The sequence below is a fragment of the Lates calcarifer genome, linkage group LG9 (genome assembly GCF_001640805.2).
Source record: "Lates calcarifer isolate ASB-BC8 linkage group LG9, TLL_Latcal_v3, whole genome shotgun sequence".
Classification (NCBI taxonomy): domain Eukaryota; kingdom Metazoa; phylum Chordata; class Actinopteri; family Centropomidae; genus Lates; species Lates calcarifer.
In genome coordinates this window covers 15,892,738-15,910,796 of record NC_066841.1, presented here as the reverse complement: position 1 = coordinate 15,910,796, position 18,059 = coordinate 15,892,738, and the positions used below count along the sequence as shown (strand labels likewise).

The window sequence follows — 18,059 nt, the reverse complement described above, 5'->3', positions numbered from 1 at the left end:
ATTACCAGTGTGCCAATGTGCCAATGCAAAATGTTTCACCTTAAAAAAAATAACATATTTGCCCTAAAAGTGTAAATTAGCAGCGCCAAGTCAAGCTTATCTGTAAAAAGGCTAATAGGGCAGAATAGCCCATGGCTACACTCTAAAAGGCTTTCACAATTCTTACATTATTAAACAATTAATGAACATGACACCCCTAAAGACACTGGAGCTGAGAGCCCCATTAGGAACAAAAATCCAATAAACCTAAAAAAAAAAAGGGCCTGCACAGAGATGAGTCTCCCTACCAGACATGTCAAGTGCACAATGGTTTCTCAGTTTCTCTTGTGGCTAAAAGCTAAAGTTACACTGAGACAGACTTATGTGATAATGATGTGTAATGCATTGTAGATAGATAGTTGTTTTCTTCTCGTGTCTTTTGTTGGTGTTGTGATACTGTGGTTTCTTTAATGAGAATAGTGTGTTGGTTGTTCTGTGTGTGTTTGTCTTCACAGTGTTTCTATCCTGATACTTCTGAGGCCACTATCACATTTTCTTGTCTAGCTGTGTCCACTGAGACTTTAAAGCTTATAGATACAGACAGGTTGCAAATTAAAGGAAAAAACTATGTATAGTGTCTTAGTAAAGTGTTGGGCCACCACATCCCGCCAGAACAACATCAATGCACCTTGGCATTGATTATCCAAGTCTCTGAACTCTACTGGATGGATGAAAAACCATTCTTCTAGAAGATATTCCCTCATTTGGTGCAGAGAGCTGTCTTAACAGTTCAGTTCAAAATGGGTTGGGTTGAGATCTGGTGACTCTAAAAGCCATGGCATGTATTTATCCACTCATTTCTATTTTTGATTAATCAAAGAATAGTTTAGACTGTGAATAATTTAAAGATTGTTTTGAATTGCACAATAAAACTTTGAAGCAATTAGACAGTTCATTGTTAATTGTTGATTATCATTTCATGTCTGTTTTTTTCTTATTTTTCTGATCGAATAATCATTAATAATTATTTGATCAGATTTGAAGACAGTGGTAACTATAGACATATTATATGTTAATGTGTGATTATTCTGATGATGTGCATATTGTTCCATGTAGGCATAAAGCCTCTACTTTCAGGCATAATCAAATAGAGAATGAAATATTTATTAGCCTGAAGGCCTTGGACAAATAGAACAATTCATTATCTAAATGTATTAGGATGATAATTTTCAGTTCGGCTGCATATGACATCAAACCACAGTGGTTTATTTAGACCAATTATTCATGGATATTTGAACCTTTTCATGCCAGTATAGCAGACTACTGGCAAACCTGTTATTAAAAATTTAAACTGATGGACATTATTTGAACATTTTCTGATTTATTGAACCACAATCAAGTAATAATCAAGAATAATTCTGTGTTTGTCTAATGTTGTAGTATCATTTACAGTCCAGTCAAGACCTGAGGCTTGAATAGGTTTTAATTAAATCATCCTAATAAAACAAACTTAAACAGAGTAACCCAGTGTAGGGAAATGCGTGAAACATACATCCCAGTTATGTATTACAATTTCATACAGTAGACAAAGACTCATCTCTTCTGAGAGCACCTCCACTCCCAACACCCTAACATGGCTAACTAGAACTTACTGTGTACTCTCAATGCACTTATTCAACTGATCTCCTTGCACTTCTTGTCTTATTGAACAAATGTAGCACATAGTGCTTACTTCAAGGTCTCCCACTGCACTGAAGCTTTGGTTTTGTCCCTCACTTATAAATAACTCTGGATAAAAGCATCTGCCAAATAAGAAAATGTAAATGTAAGTAGACATTTTAAAACAGATTTTAGTGCTGCTGAGGAAAGTCAGAGTCCAAAAAAAAAAAAAAAAAACATGAAACATGAATGTGTTATAATTATCCAACCACTGTCATGAACTAAATACTACACCTCTGTATGAACAGGCATGTGGGGCCCAAAAAGATGATGATCTGTTTGAAAGTCCCAGCCACAGGTGCAACTACAATGGAGGCTTTAACAACAATTGACCACAAGAGGGTGACAAACGACAGTTAACGACACCAACACAACTAGACACTAGACTACATTTTTACAGGTATGTTCAGTAATATCTCAACCTGAGTAAGTAGTTATTGCTAAAGATGGAGTTTGAACTTGGATATATTTTTGTTCTGTATTTTCTGACTATATATATTTATCATATATTTTCCCAAGTTTTGAATAAGGGGAGCAAAATAACTTCAAGTTCCATAGTTTATTTGATTTTAGACTGTATGTTATTTACTCATGAAGTGAGTGGGGCACGCTGTGAATTAACTGACACAAACTGGTGTGTACATTTTGTGTAATCTTGGTTATATTTGTTTGTAATAGTGTTTAGATAAGGATATGTGTCTGTATTTATTTAAATTTCATTTTGGGGTGTATTCTGGGACGCAATATGTGTGTCCCAGGATCTTGCAACTTTTTATGAGGTCAGAATGTTGTGTTTTTAGATGGTGATGGGTATAAAGATTTAGTTAATTTTTGATTGTTGAATAATCCTGTGAGGGATGGTTTGTGTAAATGACAAAATAAAAGAATTAATTTACTCATTCATACAGTATTAGGAACGCACAGTGCTAAAGTACAATGCAAATAGTTTTATTTAATGAGTTTTTATGAGGCTGAAATGACACGACTACATCACATTAGGAGGCATAAAGCATCTGACAGAGCCAATTAGGGGCATAATGACTCCAGACCCAATCATAAGTAGACAAAGAGATTATTATTAATCGACTGAAGGCTTTGAACTAAATGAATATGACTTATCTACACGCAATACGAGGATGGATTTCATTTGAAGCTGTCTTTGTTATGAAATGTATTTCTGTACAGTGGGGTGGCTTTAATTCATAGAAGTGAATCTCTGTTAGGTCTGTCCATCCATCTCTGGCGGTGTTTGTCTGGGTCACACCCTCATTTTATGCAGTTTCCTCCTACGCCACATGATGGTAAACGCGAGTAAAACGCGTCATAGTTTACTCCAACAGCATCATTCACTGATGAGGACAGTGTATTGGTATCTGTACAATGAGACCGGAACGTGGATGTTTCAGCCTTCAAAATAAGAGCTATGAGTTGTTTGTGTACATTGTGGCAGCCACGTTACTTCTCCTGCGCATGTACATATTGGATTACAATATATGGTAATGGAAAGGGCTTACTGGGAGAAACAAAAATATTTAAAGTTCTTTTGTGCTTATAAATATTTTGGGCTGAAACGTTTTCATGGGAAATGCGGATATAAAGGTAGCCAAGCTGCACTGCATGAATCCAGGCATGGGAAACAATAGGTAAGGCTAGGCTTCTTATGAGGGGGCAGCAACCACAAACCAGTCTTCATTTTGGTGAGTTGTGGATCGTGGGATTCCAGTAATGACATTAGAGATAGGTCAAATGTCAGCTAAAAATGTAATAAATACATGATTTTATGCATTTATAGATCCAGTAAACATACCAATCCAACAGCGTAAAAGCATTTATTTCCACTTATTTCCAAAAGTATGCTCTTAAAATGAAAACTACCTTTGTGTAAACTAAATCATGAAATAAAAAAGGTGCATCCGTACACCAAAATACATTAACAGATTATTAGCTAAATAAGCTCTGGCCTGACAAGTCCCTCTGAAAGTCCCTCGTATTTTAGTGTAGGGCTGAAACAATTACTTGATTAGTCAATCAACAGAAAATTGAGCAATTTTTATAATCAAAATTTGTTTTAAATAATTTAGCAAGATAAAAATGTGAATATTATTCTGAAATGTGAGAATTTGCCACTTTTCTGTTCTTCTTTCCTGTTTGCTATCAGTGTAAATCGAATATCTTTGGGTTTTGAACTGTTCATAAGACAAAACAAGCTATTTCAAGACCTTAGTGTATACTGCTTCTGACAAATTATTCATTAAATGATTAACTGACAAAATAATTGAGATTAATAGCTAATGAAAATAATTTTTTGTTGCCTATTTTTTCAAGTTCATCTTTGATTATAGTTTGTTCCACACTACGGCATGTATAAAAAATAGCTTTTGTCTAGTAAACATGAACACACTGCATGCTACGCTCCATCTTAGGATCAAACAAAATTACATCATTTATTTTGAAGGGCGTGACCGGATGTCCCATTCCTGATTGCATCCGTTTTGACACCGGTGCTGAGTGGCCCACTGAGCCCAATCTCTAACGGAGAATAGGAGTATCGCCCCGGCGGACAGTTGCGGCAGCCTTCTGGCTTGGATATTTTTCATTTTTTCTGGATTTATACATCACAGATAAATTCCGGGATGCCTTCAAATCAAAATGTTCAAGGTAATACATAAAACAATAGCGGAATGCCTTGTTTATTCCATGTCTATCGCTAGCTAAAGCTTAAAGTCTGTACAATAGAGCATCAGCAGGCCGACTGGCTACTACCGCTAAGACTGTGTCGATATTAACTACCAAGCCATTAGAATAACTTGGTTTTTCTTTTGCAGGAGGGAAAGCCTTCGGTCTGTTGAAGGAGCAGCAAAGGCAGAAATTGGAAGAGATAAACAAGGTGCGCAGGTTCTCTTTATTTCCCTCCAGCGTCTCTAACGGCACCTCGGGGAATTTGAATTTAATTAGCACGCATACACTTGACTCGGCATTGGCCTTGTGCTTGAACGCCACATTGATGATTCAAGGCAGTCGGAATTAACTGTCTCAGTGGTGTTGTGAATAATGAATTCTCCCAATCGCCATTCACATTTATTGTAGCTGACCATAGCGATGCTGTTGATGCATTTTATTGATTTTTCCCTGCAGTCTCGTGGCACTACTTGTTGAATGGCTGCATGCTGTCACACAGCTCCGTATTGAGGGAGTATTTCCCTCTGATCACCGGTCAAAAGTTTTCTTTGAAGCGTGGCGTTTGTGGCCATCCCATGTTTTCCGCGACGACGAGGAACAGGTGTCTGAATGAGCTCTTTGTCTAACATACAGACCTTGCTTGGTCAGATAACTCTATAGTAGTTCCCACCGATTAACCAGGCGTCTGTATAATCTCTGTTTCCCTCCTTTACTTTGACTGGCCGCCCGTCATCAGCTGCCTACTGCGGCCACATGAAAACCAGGTCGTGGCAAGAGGGCATCCGGGAGCGCCTGTGACATTTCTGTGCGAACACTCCCTGTTCCATCGTAGAGATTTAGTGTTTTGATATCCTTCATTTGTTCATTAGAGAAATGGGAAGATAAATGATGGCCCTAGATCCCTAAGCGGTTAGATCTAAAAATAACAGTTGTACTGTGATTAAATCCAGGGCTTTCATATACGTTCAACAATTTCATTGTATTCTATTAGCATGGGCACATTTGCATTAGTGGATCCTGTGGGAATTAAACTTAAGGTCCTAGTACTGTTATTCATCTGATAAGTACCTTAGAGCTGATACAATTAGCCATTGATTGGCCATCTAACAGACCATCAGAAACCATTTTTTAAACAAAAATGCCCAAAATTCGCTGGTTCCAGTCTGTCTGGTGTGTATGTGATTTTTGTAATATATTCTATGATATTATATAACAAAATATATTTGGGATTTGGACTGTTAGGCAAAACAATACATTTTAAGACATCTGCTTGGGCTCTGAGTGATTGTGGTGAATACAGGTAACTATTTTCTGACATTTTTGAGAACCAAACAATTAATAACTTAACTGAGAAAATACTGGTTGATATTTCAGGAATGAAACATCTAGGACTGACCAATAAATCAGCTAATATTAACTCACTGCAGATGTAGAAATTGAAGTATGTATATGCCAAAGATTTATTTTGAAACTGTGTCAATATAGAGCAGTGACAATTTCATTTCTCAACTGTAAAAATGTCCTACCCAGCACATTTAAAATACATACAAACTTGAGATGTAGTATACCCTATATTTGACCTCTTTATTGTGAAACATTCTTTGTAGATACTGAGATTTCATGCCATGTTCTACTGGCACTGCACTTGTTCAAATATACTTGCATACTTGTGGGAAACAGTTTGTCTGTGAAAGGACATTCCTGTGTGTGGAGGCTGCAGTGGTGATTCAGCACGGCTGAGTCAGGTGTCCGGTGATAAACATCCAGTTGTGGTGTTCATCCTTTTCACCCTTAATTACAAACTTGACAGACACATAGAGGTCAAAACAGAGAACAACTTCACTCTCTGTCTCCCTTGCTCTCTCTCCTCTCCGTGAAGATTGAAGCTGACTCCCTCATGGCAGATTGCGTCATTATAATTTCATTAGAATAGCTTCCTTCAAGCTCTTTCCTTCACTCCCTTGTGAGGTGTTCCACTTAATATACACAGTAATGACAATCCAGGGAAAAGAACATCATAAGATTGTGAGTCATCACTCTCAAGTTGAAGTTTTTGACAAATTTGACATTACACAATCAATGTAAGGTGGTAATCATTGCTCTAATGTGTGTGTGGGCTTCTTTCCTCTTTGGTGTGTGTTATGTAACACTGCTGGAATTTCTCTGGAAATTTTAGAAATTTGCTCAGGACCGTTTAGAGAGATTTCAGTTTCATTTTAGGCCTGTAAATCTTGTTTTCCTGATCACTCTGTTTGTTCACACCCCTCTCTCCAATTCTCAGGAATACCTGGAAGACCAGAAATACAGGGATGAAGAAGACCTTCCAGAGAAATTGGAAAGCCTCAAAAGTAAGCAAATCCAGTCCTCCCCCGAGTTGTGTTAGTATCTGTTGTTACGTGGTCGTCTTTTTGAGGGTGTGTTCCTTCTTCCTGGCTTTTGTCTTACCCTCAGTATTTGTTTACTTGTTGGCAGTATGCACACACACATAGGTCTTCAGCATTTTGTTTTTCTCTGTGGGAAAGAGAGACTGCTGTGATTTCTTAGAGGTTTGTAAGGCCAAGTCCTCAGTGGCCTTGAAGGAATGTGCTGGGGCGTTCCTCTTCTTGTTGTTACAATGTTCAGAACTTTGCTGGGTAAACTCATACCTCCTGGGAGTAGAGGAAGAAACACTGCTGCTGGAGCTAATTACAGCAATAAATTGCATGATTTTCCTTATCTCCTCAAATATTATAGATGTATACTCTGGGTGCATGTTGTTTCTCTGTCAGCGTGAGTTTTTTATCTGCAGTTTTCCAGCCAGATTAACATAAGGCTGTTTATTCTAATAAGCGGAATAAGTCTTGAAATGAGAAATATGCTCCACTGTCCTACTTACTATCTATGCTTGCTGGAGGAAATGGAGCAGTAATGTATAAACAGAAAGAGGACCTGACACCCAGGTCTTTGGAGGATTGCTGCCCCCCCCACCCACACACTTCATTTTCCATAGTGGCCTAGTGACCCAGAGGTCAGTATCTAAACACTGTGCTCATAACCACCAGTCCAAATCACATCAATGCAACTCAAGACCAAACAAATCCTAAACATATCCTCCTGAAGCCTGTAGCAATTTTTAAAATCACTTTTGTCTAATTTTTAAATTTTCATTGTTTTAGTCATTACAAGAATTATACTAAAACAGCCACTGAAAAAGCATAATTCAAAGAATAACTATCACAGCTCATATGGGACAATAATTATACCAAACCCAGTGTTTCCCACAGCATGCTTTAGTAGAATTTCCCACCTTACACCTGAAATAAAGAGTGCCTCCACTAACAGAGGAAATTATTTCATTTTTATGAAATATAACATTCATTTTATTAATGCTGCATTTGCAGGATATTGGCAAAATGGGAGGAGTGGGAAAACCTCCCTTTATTTGGCTGCTAACCTTGTAATCACGTAAAAGATAAATATCCTAAATTGCATTTCTTTTGTTGTATCACATATATTCAGTTACCACTTTAAGTTCAGCTCATGCAGTAACTTCTACCTTCTCTGAAGGTTTGAACATCCAGTTTTTCTTGGTACTTTTAGAGATGCATTGATTAAACTGTATGGACACTTTAGGGAATGTAGTGTGCAATGCTGTTGAACTGTGTTGTGTGTTAAATTGAGTGGTATTTCTAATATTCAGTTCACCTTTACAGATAAAAAAGGCTGTAGAAACACTCCTCATTACAATGCAGTATAATTCAACAGCACCATGACTGTAACTGTAAAAATGATGATGAGTTGTATAGCTCCTGTTTTTGAATGAGTTGAGTAAATAGCATTGGTGTCAACTTAGAATTAAAAGTCAGAGGCTCATGTGAATGGTTTCTTCCACTCTTCTTCTCATAATTACATTCTGGACCATATAACATGAACATTGTTTCAAAGAGAAAGAGCAGTGATGCTACATTATACAGCAAATGAGCTGTTGTTTCAATTATTGATAGTATCTACATTAATTATGAAGTATGATATGACAGGATGTGCTCTGACTCAGCTCAGCAGGTGACTGATTGATAAATCACATCTATGTTAATTTTGCAGTAATTAATTATAGGAGCAAGTTGTTATGTCTGGGAGAAAATCAAGTTTTTACAAGCTGGTAGAAGTAGGGATTCAGTCAGTCACAAACTGAATGTTTGAGTTGGACACTCATCACACAGTAGAGTTGGAATCAAATTGGAGTCTGGGTTTTTATCATCAGTGGGTGTTGCCACCATCAATGCTGCTTTCCAGCTTCCTTCAAGAAATTTTAAAAACTGAGACAATTTCAGGTAAAAATGGGTCTGTTCCATAATGTGTTGCTTCCTTTGTGTTGTTTGTGTTTAGGCATGGGATGGATATAGTTGCCAGTGTTTTATAGCTCAGTAACAATTACACAGGACTACAAAGCTTCTTTTTTTTTCATCTCATGACAGAAAGGACAGAGAACAGAAATTAAGTTGTTTTAGAATGAACAGAGGCATGCGGTGATGTTTTATCTGCTTAGGGTTCGTGTGTCTTAAGTGGATGGAAAAATTCCTGGCTTATCTTTGACCAAAGTGGCAGAGGAAGTAATCATCCACTTCAACTATTTTATCAGCAAGTTTCTTTTTTTACATTGGAAAAGCCCCTTCAAACAATACTGCAGCTGCCAAAGTGGTTGGTGGACAAATTCACCATCAGACAACTCAAATTCAAATTAAATCACTGACCTCCTTATGAGCATTAAAAAGAAGTAAGAAAAATAATCATAGTTAAGGCAGGAAATGGCTGGCAGTTCATAAGTTGATGGCACGGTCAGTTTGCTAAAGGAATGTAGGTCAGGAGGAAACGCTAAAGACTCAAGTTTTGTTCAGTTGAGCCATTTTCTGTGGCTGCAGATGATCAACAGGCTGCATTATGACAAGTGGCCCACTCAAGATCTGCTGTGTGTGCGTGCATATGTGTGTGTGTTAGTGTGTGGAGGCCCACTCCTCAGGGTTTACGAACAGGGTTAGCATTGTCCTGTCCCACTCCCCATGGGTTCACACAGTTAACACAGTTCCCTCTCTCTCTCCCTCCCAATACACACACAGAGCTTCTATTGTGGGACAGAAATAGCAAGTGTAATCTGACTAAAGTGGTCTTCTAGAGAAAAGAGAATGGTGAAATTTAGTGAAAAGCGAGAAACTGTCTGCTTTTTGGTGTTTCATAGCAGAAGCCACTTCAGCAGTATGTTCATTATAAGCTTTTATAGCACTTGTACAAATTGTATCTAAAAGTAAAATAACATTATCATTAGGGCTGGGGCTCAGTTGTTGACCATGGTATTAAATCCACTCATTGCACTGATGGCTTTTCAGTTCAACTGTCTAAGCTATTTAGGTTTAGCTTTCAACGGTTTTAAGTAAAGCTATAAATAACCATAAAAGTTATGAATTAAAGGAGCTATTTGTTAGCTTTGCTATCGCTACATAGTCAGCGTTAGCATTAACAGCTGTTTACTAACCAGTCCAAAAGTAATATTGCGTGTTCAGCAACAAATTTCATTTCTTTACTTGCCAAGAGCTGTCTCCAGCAGTGGAAATCACCAATGTTAACTCTTGTTCTGCTTCTATTTCTATCACTTCATTTCTTCTACTGAAGTTAGCACACTAATCAGCTAGCCCGTCCTGACTGGCCCATGTCATCACTTTCCAATTGCGACCTGTAGCATCCAGATTGCCTGAAGAAGTTGTCTGCTTAGAAGGTGTATTCTATTCTATTCTATTGCAACTATGCTGAAGCTCTTGCAAGAGACCATCACCACCACCCATTCCTGGCAAGACACCATGTTGCAGCAGAGAAAACTTACAAATAGCTCCTTAAAAATAAAGCAAAACTCAAGCTTTGCCAGATAGATAACATAATTTCTGTCGAAGGTATGGTCCACATTTTGGAATATACTTTCTTACCTAAAGTTAGAGCAGAGGATCGATACCATTCTCATAGTTCAGCTATGTCTTCTTTTTTTACCTACCTTCAAACACAGCCAGGCCAGCTGTTTCCCTTCCCCTAGCTCCCTGTCTTTATGTTAGTTAACAGTGTCCTGGCTCCACCTTTATATTTATTGGATAAATATGAGAATGGTTTTAATCATCTCTTTTAACTCAAGAAAGCAAAAGCAAAAAAGTGGTCAATATTGTGTATAAGAGGTACATGATGGATACAAAGTACTGCTTTAATAAGACGTGAGTATTTACAGTATTTAGATAGAATAGTATAGAGTTAAGGATTGGTGTCTAATTGCTTAATCAAATCTATTTTTAGTGTTTTTTTTAATCAACCCCAGTGGTTTGTCTGCGTGTTTCCAGACAGGAAGAATACCGATTTTATTTTAGTAAGTGAGCTGTGAGGGGAAAAGTCCATCTGAACATCACAGTTTTCAGCCTCAACACACTGACTGCTGTGTTTGAACTTTTAAGTTCTATTTTAACTTCCTGACCCTCTCACTCTTAATCTGTCTCGCATGTCAGATCCACTCAGCTGCTTCACCTGCTTTCCAGAACACACATGCGAAACACACACACAAACACACCTGTCATTATCATCTGCTTGTGTCTTTCCTTTTGCCAGCCCAGCTGTCAGCAGAGTGTAAGACAGCAGGATCAGTGGACAATGTGTGTTCAACATTTTGCTGACAGTATAAGGTCAGCTGGGGACTGGTGTTTGTGAAAATGTTACACTAAATGTGGTGTGTGTGTAAGATGAAAATGAATTACCATGGTTAGTAATCATCTCTTGTGTGTATTTGTTTTGCAGATAAATATGCTGAGTTTGACCTGAATGACCAAGGAGAGATTGGTGAGTAATAGCCAGCACGAAAACACCAACTGCACCCTATAACAACTGTCAGCTGACCTATGTGCAGTGTTGACATGAGGGAACAGTAATTAATACTGTGTGTGTATTGTCTGAGCAGTGTGAGTACAGGGTTTGAACAGGCTCATGTGTCGTGTTTGTGTCCTGTATGTAAAGTGAGACCATACTGTGCACCAGTGTGAAAGGCCTTTAGTTTGTGAGCAGATGTGAGGCGAACTGTAGTGTGGGAGTCAGACAGGAGACATGGCCTCTGTCAGCAGGTCCTGAAGGAAGCTGCTAAATGTACAATTTTTGTTTATTTTAGCCAGTCTAGCATCATGGTTGTCAAGGGTCGCAGTACTGGTTGGTCGACCACTTGGTCCAGACTGAAATTTCATAACTACTTGGAAGAATTGCATTGAATCTGGTACATATATTGATGGTATGCAGAGGATGAATTCTGAAATATCTCACAGTTATTTGATGGATTGCCATGAGATTTGGCATAAATATTCATGTTCCCCTCAGGATGAATTGTAATAACTTTTGTAATCCCCTAACTTTCCTTTTAGCACCATCAACAGGTCAAAATTACAAATTTTACAATTCTTTGTTTTATGTCCAAATAGTGACATTCCCACCAGTCTCAAATTTATTAGAAAATGCATGCTAGCATGCTAACACAGATGCTAATATGTGAACATTGTAAACATTATGTCTGGTACGCATCAGCATATTAGCACTGACATTTTATGCTCTGTTGATGTTAGTATTCAGCTCAATGCAATGCTGTGTCTAAGTACAGCTTCACAGAGCTGCATGGCTGTGAACTCTTAGTCTTGTGTTGTTGTGTTAATTATACATAAAGCTTCTCACTGAAAGATATGGACAAACTCCATCAGTTGTTATAAAGTCAAAAAATAGGAAGGAGTAAGGGTTATCTCTAATTAAAGACCTGTTCTAAATGGTTCTCCAGTGATTTGGTGTTACACTTCCCTAACATAGAGAAGAGACAGATTTTAAGAAAACAATGGTCAAAACTGAAACAGCAGAGGCTGAGATACCCTGAAATTTAGTCCCTAGTATGAGTCCAGCTCCAAATACACTGGAACCTACATTTCCCATAATGCAAGTCAAATCTCTCATTAGAACCTCCCTGCCTCCTAAATGCTCTCATTTTTCACATCCCACACCTTCAGCACATAACACAAGCTTTCTTAAAAATTGTGGGGTTCAAGCCCAAACTGAGTTAATCCTGATGACATCATCAGGGTTATTTTTCAGATTAGAGCCATAGAAGACATTATACAACTACCTGCAGGGGCTGAGTATTAGTCCTTGTGCTAAGTAAACTGAACTTCATTTGTAAAATGAGTAGAGCACCTTGTTAAAATACTGTAGGTATATGAAATTAGGCATTAAGCAAGATCTGGAAAGTTAGAAATACGTATTTGGTCAGATAAAAATTATTCACCTTAGCACGGATCTGATTGTCAACTGCACCTTGTCTCAGATATGATGGGTCTGAAGCGAATGATGGAGAAGCTGGGGGTGCCCAAGACCCACTTGGAACTGAAAAAAATGATTGTTGAGGTGACGGGTGGCAGCAGCAACACTATCAACTACAGGGACTTCGTCAAGATGATGCTGGGCAAGCGTTCAGCTGTGCTCAAACTGTAAGTAAACCTTTGTGCATGTGTGAGCAAAGACTTTTTTAAAACCTTTTTTTAAACCAATATGTAGTCTTAGTTGTGTCTTTAAACCATCTGCTGCTTCATTGTGTGAGTTCACATGTCTGAGAGGGAGGATATGAATCGTATGCTGTGTCAGCCAATTGTTTCATCCATCAGCAGGGGGTTTGGGGATGACTATCCATGATGTCACAACCCACATTCTGCATTGGTCGTTAATCGCCATGGCAACAAAACCCATCGATGTAGCCTATCCATAGTCAACCCATCCTTATCCTTAGCTGGGATCATGTGCTTAGGTAACTGATTATAGGCTGATTAACACTGACACGTAGGCCTGACAAAAACACCAAAACTCATCAGACACTGTTAACGAAAATCATCTTCTATAATAGCAATTATTTTCTTTTTTGATGTTACCGTGTGGAGAAGATGAAGTATTTGAAGCTGTTTTCAAAAGAGTTGATGTAGCCAGTGTAAGCCCTTTAAAGCAGCCTTGCTCTGGGGCAGACTGCAGGAGCCACAGTGTATTGGCTGCTGCATGTCAGCTCTGCTGGACTAAGCTGGCTAGACCATTTAGTCGACAAATCTCATAATCCCAGAAACACCAAGCAGAGAAAATTCATAACTCTTCCTCCTTTGCCCTCAACCATTTCTCGAAAGTGTATCCCATCATCCCACAGCCACTATTTATAAATGCGTCATTCTGTCCCCGCCTCACTTGTCCACTTGGTAGCATTCTGGTAAGACAGAGAGATCTGATGTTTGTAATCGTTTTCACCAGGAGAGTGGTAAGTCAGTCGTCATATTTTGTATTTGGCATAGTAGATCATTTTAAACAGAGGCTGAAATCTCAACTTGATAATGTTGATTTTACTGCACTCATGTTTCATCTGTATTTTCTAGAATTGTTTTGTTCCCTCCTGTGAAATGTTAAGTTCTTTGTCCTGATGGAAAAAGAAACATTGGTAACACTGTGTGTGTCAGTTTATCCACGGACAAATACTTACCTAGTGCCCTCTACTCTAGGTCTACAACGTCTCTCTTGTGTGCTGCTGCTTTTGTCTCTAGAGAGAGGAGGGGGAAGGGAGAGGTAGAAGGGTACAAAACAGCTTTAGAATAGTGTTATTCAAAGCATTTGGCAGGACAACAATTGATTTAGTTGCAATTAGAGAAAAATGATTGAGGTCAGGCCCCACAATTAGGCTCAGTTTGTGAAAGCTCTTTGAATAAAGCCACTATTAATGCAATACACAAGTGCAAAAGGACGCACACTCAGTCACTCTAGTTTGTTTACCAGACATCTGAATCTATTACACGGTTCTTAAAGATAATTTATTTTATTTTAGAGATTGGGTAACAAGTAGCAATAGCTGTGATTGATCTTGACTGCACAACAGAGCAAAATTCCACTTTCATAGCATTGTTTGCATTTATTCCAAATCAAAAGACATATTTTGAGTTATCATTGAATCAGTAGTAGTTGATGGATGACTGTCAGGGGTGAACTGGCCGACTTCATCCAGCTTTGTGGAGCATAGGAGGTGTCAGTAGTGTGAAGAGAGTGGTTGCCAGAGAGATGTGCCAGAGTTTGAGTTGCTGAGGGCCGGTTTCGTCGTTGGGATCATTGCTCCTTATGGGCTTAGCAGAGCTTTGCAGAGTTTTCCAAAAAAGGAAATTAAAGACAGGCATTCGCTCTGAATAGCTCCTGTCAGATCCTTCACTCTACTGTGTGCAGACTAAACCACTATTCCCCTCAGTCCCTTTGTGGTTTTCCTTCATTCCTCTTCTCTCACTTACTGCTGAGCTCTATATCCTCCAGGAGCTGATAGTCCCCCCTCACTCACACATCCTGCTTTTAGTGTTTATACTTCTCCTTTACACCAGTTCAATCTTCTGTCATCCTTTTTACCTTTGATTCCATCTGAAACTATTATCAGTCAATTAGTCAATTGACAGATAATTAACCACTCAACCAGACTCACCCTAACAACTGGCTCATAGATCCCATACAGCTGCAGCAGCCCCTGAACACTGCACCTGCCTCATGTAACCTCTGGAAAATGTCCTGACAACCTGAACACAGAGACAGTACTTATATCTATATGTATTTCTGCAGTAAAAAAAATGTCAAAGAAGGTTAAAGGTACAGAGTATATCCACCAGAGAGCACTGGCAATTTTGCTTTCCAGTGGTAAAGTGTTCAGTATGTCACTTGGTCATAATTACAAAAAATATCCACATTAAGATTGTTTGTTATATGTTTTTTTTTAGCTCAAAATCAGCTCAAAAATCACAAATATTGACATAGTTATTGCAAAAAAATCCATTACTAGCCTATACTGTGTATTGTATGTTTTAAACACTGCCAATGTATTTGACTTTGTTTTGTTTTTTGTTGTTCACTTGTTTTTTTTCTCTCTGCAGAGTCTTGATCTTTGAAGACAAAGCCAACGGCTCTCCCTGCAAGCCAGAAGGACCCCCTCCAAAGCGGGACATTGCTAGCCTGCCTTAAGTGTGGATGTCAGCCTCCGCACTGCTAGTAGAGCAGAGGGACCATCAGTGGCTGCCTGGGATTGAACCATTTTTTTAACATGTGGAGTGTTGGTGTTAGTGCGGGACCAGTGATTGAGGATGTTATTTTGTGAATTTACAGTGTGTGCAAGGTGTCTGTTATTTGGAAGACTGAGACCACAACTCACTAAATGATGTTTGACTGTGAATATTATTATTCATCCTTCCTTAATTAAAATGTAGCATTGATAGTTGTACATGTAATCTGCTTGATAAATTTTGTAGTAAGTGTTTCATGGTTATATTTTAAGGGAAGACTCAAAATCCCCCCCCCCCTTCCTTGTTTCTTTGTTTTATTTTTGGGACGCATTAATTTTAACAATGTGAGAGTGGGAGAAGCACAAGGAAAAGAAGCAGTTCTTCCAACACATTTTTGCACTGTCCTCAGTGGTCTTGCATGGGATTCCTGCCAGGCTAATCTTGGTCAGCGTCTTGCTTTAGATCAGGTGCCAGAGATTACAGGCCCAGCCCATTTCCTCTGGGTCAAACTCATCGGACTTGGGGCCAAAATACTGATCTGGAATCGGTAACTAGATTAACATGGCCGCCTCATGATCTGAAAAAACATTTTTGTAGATGCGTACTGAATATTTACTCACTAGCTGAGAGGAGAATAAGAGATCATGTTGACCATGGGACTTTCAGCTTCAGTATGTGGCTTGAGGAACAGTAAATCTCACTTATAGATCTGTAAGGTTAAGCACATGTTAAGTTTGGAAGGAGTGTGATTTACAGGCACACAAGCGGAACAAATGTACATAATATACCACACGCAGTACAATCATATTCTTTCCAAGTGCCTCAACATGCAGATACTGTAGAGCTTAAACACAGATTTAAAAAGGAGGGGGTTCACACAGGTGTTCAGTTCAAGCAGTCTTCTTAGCTTACTAATTCCAGAAAATCATGAAATTATGTTCTTTGGTAAGACAGTTGTTTGTTGAATTATATTGATATGGTGTTTATTATTGGTTTCCACAACATTCTGAGTGAGTGAAGTACACAAGTGATGGATTTTTGTGTAGTTTCTATGTTGTTTCCCCTTATTATTTTTTATGTCACTGCATTGTTTAACCTGTTTATTGGGTCATTTAACGTTTAAGGTTATCCTATATTTGTCTTGCAACTCATACACATGTTATTCATTTCTCATTGTTGTGGTTCATCTTTCTCCCCCATATTTTCTTCATCAGACAGCCATCTGTCTGGGTTCATTATCCTGTGAATTCTGTAATTTGTGCCTCAGTGTTTGTCTCTCCACTTTAATTTTTTTTCCTGTAACTCACACTATTTACTGTGAATTTGCTACTTGTAGTAGTTTTAACATGCATAACATTAATCTATTTTGTCTTCAGTCCAGTAGGTATATGACATATTTTAGTGTTGTTAAGATGCACATTGTTTGCAGACACCAAAGGAATTAAAATTCTTCTTACACTGGCCTGTTAAGTTTTGAATTGTTTATTGCAGTAATGGGGATCTCTGATAAAGTGAAGTGTAACATTTTGAGAAAGAAATTAGACACAGTAATTTTATTTACTGTAGCCTCTTGTCTTATACATTGAAAGGTGAGATTGCTTATCCATCAAGCTATGGAGTAGTGTTGTAAAAGATGATATTGCAACACATTTACTTTTCAGTGCTGATAAATAAACAGGGTATGAGAATCTTTGGCTAACTACTAGATGAGTGTTTTCATTCCATGTTTGTTTTTTTCTTGTCATTAAATTTTCATGTATTTGCAGCTGTATGCATACATTCTCTGGAGCAATAAATTTTTTTTTCATGAAAAAGTTATTAGCTGCCAGTGTAAACAATCCCTTAAACAGACTTGATTGTGTCTTATTTTCTAAAAGTAAAGGCCATCTGGATTCTGTTTGGTTGGGAGAGCAGTTGTGTGGGTTTGGGATACATGTGGAGGATAATAAGCAATACTTTAACAAGCATGCTAACTGGTGGGTCCAGCAGGATTATAATAAGCACCTCAGTAATTAAAATGATAATCACTGTCCCATGTAATAAACTGCCAGGAGCTTGTGTAGGCAGTAGGCACAGTGGAGGCAGTAACAGAGTTGGACAGTCAGTGCTGAGATCCTCATACAAAGCTAGAGATGACACTGACCCCAAGGCCCATGTTAGGTCTAGCTTTATCTACTGTGTTTTCTATAGTTAGCAACATCACATTTATTTTGCACCTTTTTGTATGTTTCACCCACTTGTTCAGATCTCAGATATAAGTTGTGTGTCAGGCTTCTTGAAGGAAAGTGATTATCTGGTGTCATGCTGCCACATTCAGGCCTCTGTCAGTAATGTTCCTCACGTCACCATTCCACTCTCTCTCACTCTCTCTCACTTCAACATTCTTTTTTTTCTGTAATGTCATCAATCTGTGAGTTTCAGCCATGTGGTCAGGAGAGTTGACATACACTGATTGTTCTAGTCACTGACTCACTTGTGATTTATCTTGATTAATTGCTGGTGATTGCTGAGTCAAGACCCATAATTCAAAAGTCATATCATTCTGCAGTAATTACAATTAATTATCAGAGGCTGACATGGAAATAATGAGTGTAGCACTGC

General features: G+C 38.4%; 1 protein-coding gene across 1 annotated transcript; it reads left to right on the top strand.

Moving 5' to 3' along the window:
- Positions 1-4,190: 4,190 nt before the first annotated feature.
- aif1l (allograft inflammatory factor 1-like) lies at positions 4,191-17,163 on the top strand. Its single transcript, XM_018662512.2, has 6 exons — positions 4,191-4,356; positions 4,524-4,585; positions 6,659-6,725; positions 11,176-11,217; positions 12,728-12,890; positions 15,333-17,163. Exons 1-6 carry the CDS (start codon positions 4,332-4,334, stop codon positions 15,418-15,420), a joined length of 447 nt encoding a protein of 148 aa, XP_018518028.1. The 5' UTR covers positions 4,191-4,331; the 3' UTR covers positions 15,421-17,163.
- Positions 17,164-18,059: the final 896 nt, after the last annotated feature.

Excerpts from the sequence above, each read along its gene's own strand:
- aif1l (XM_018662512.2), top strand. The coding sequence starts at position 4,332 with ATGCCTTCAAATCAAAATGTTCAAG. Across the intron at positions 6,726-11,175 it reads GAAATTGGAAAGCCTCAAAA|ATAAATATGCTGAGTTTGAC; the intron begins GTAAGCAAATCC and ends TTTGTTTTGCAG. Across the intron at positions 12,891-15,332 it reads CGTTCAGCTGTGCTCAAACT|AGTCTTGATCTTTGAAGACA; the intron begins GTAAGTAAACCT and ends TTCTCTCTGCAG.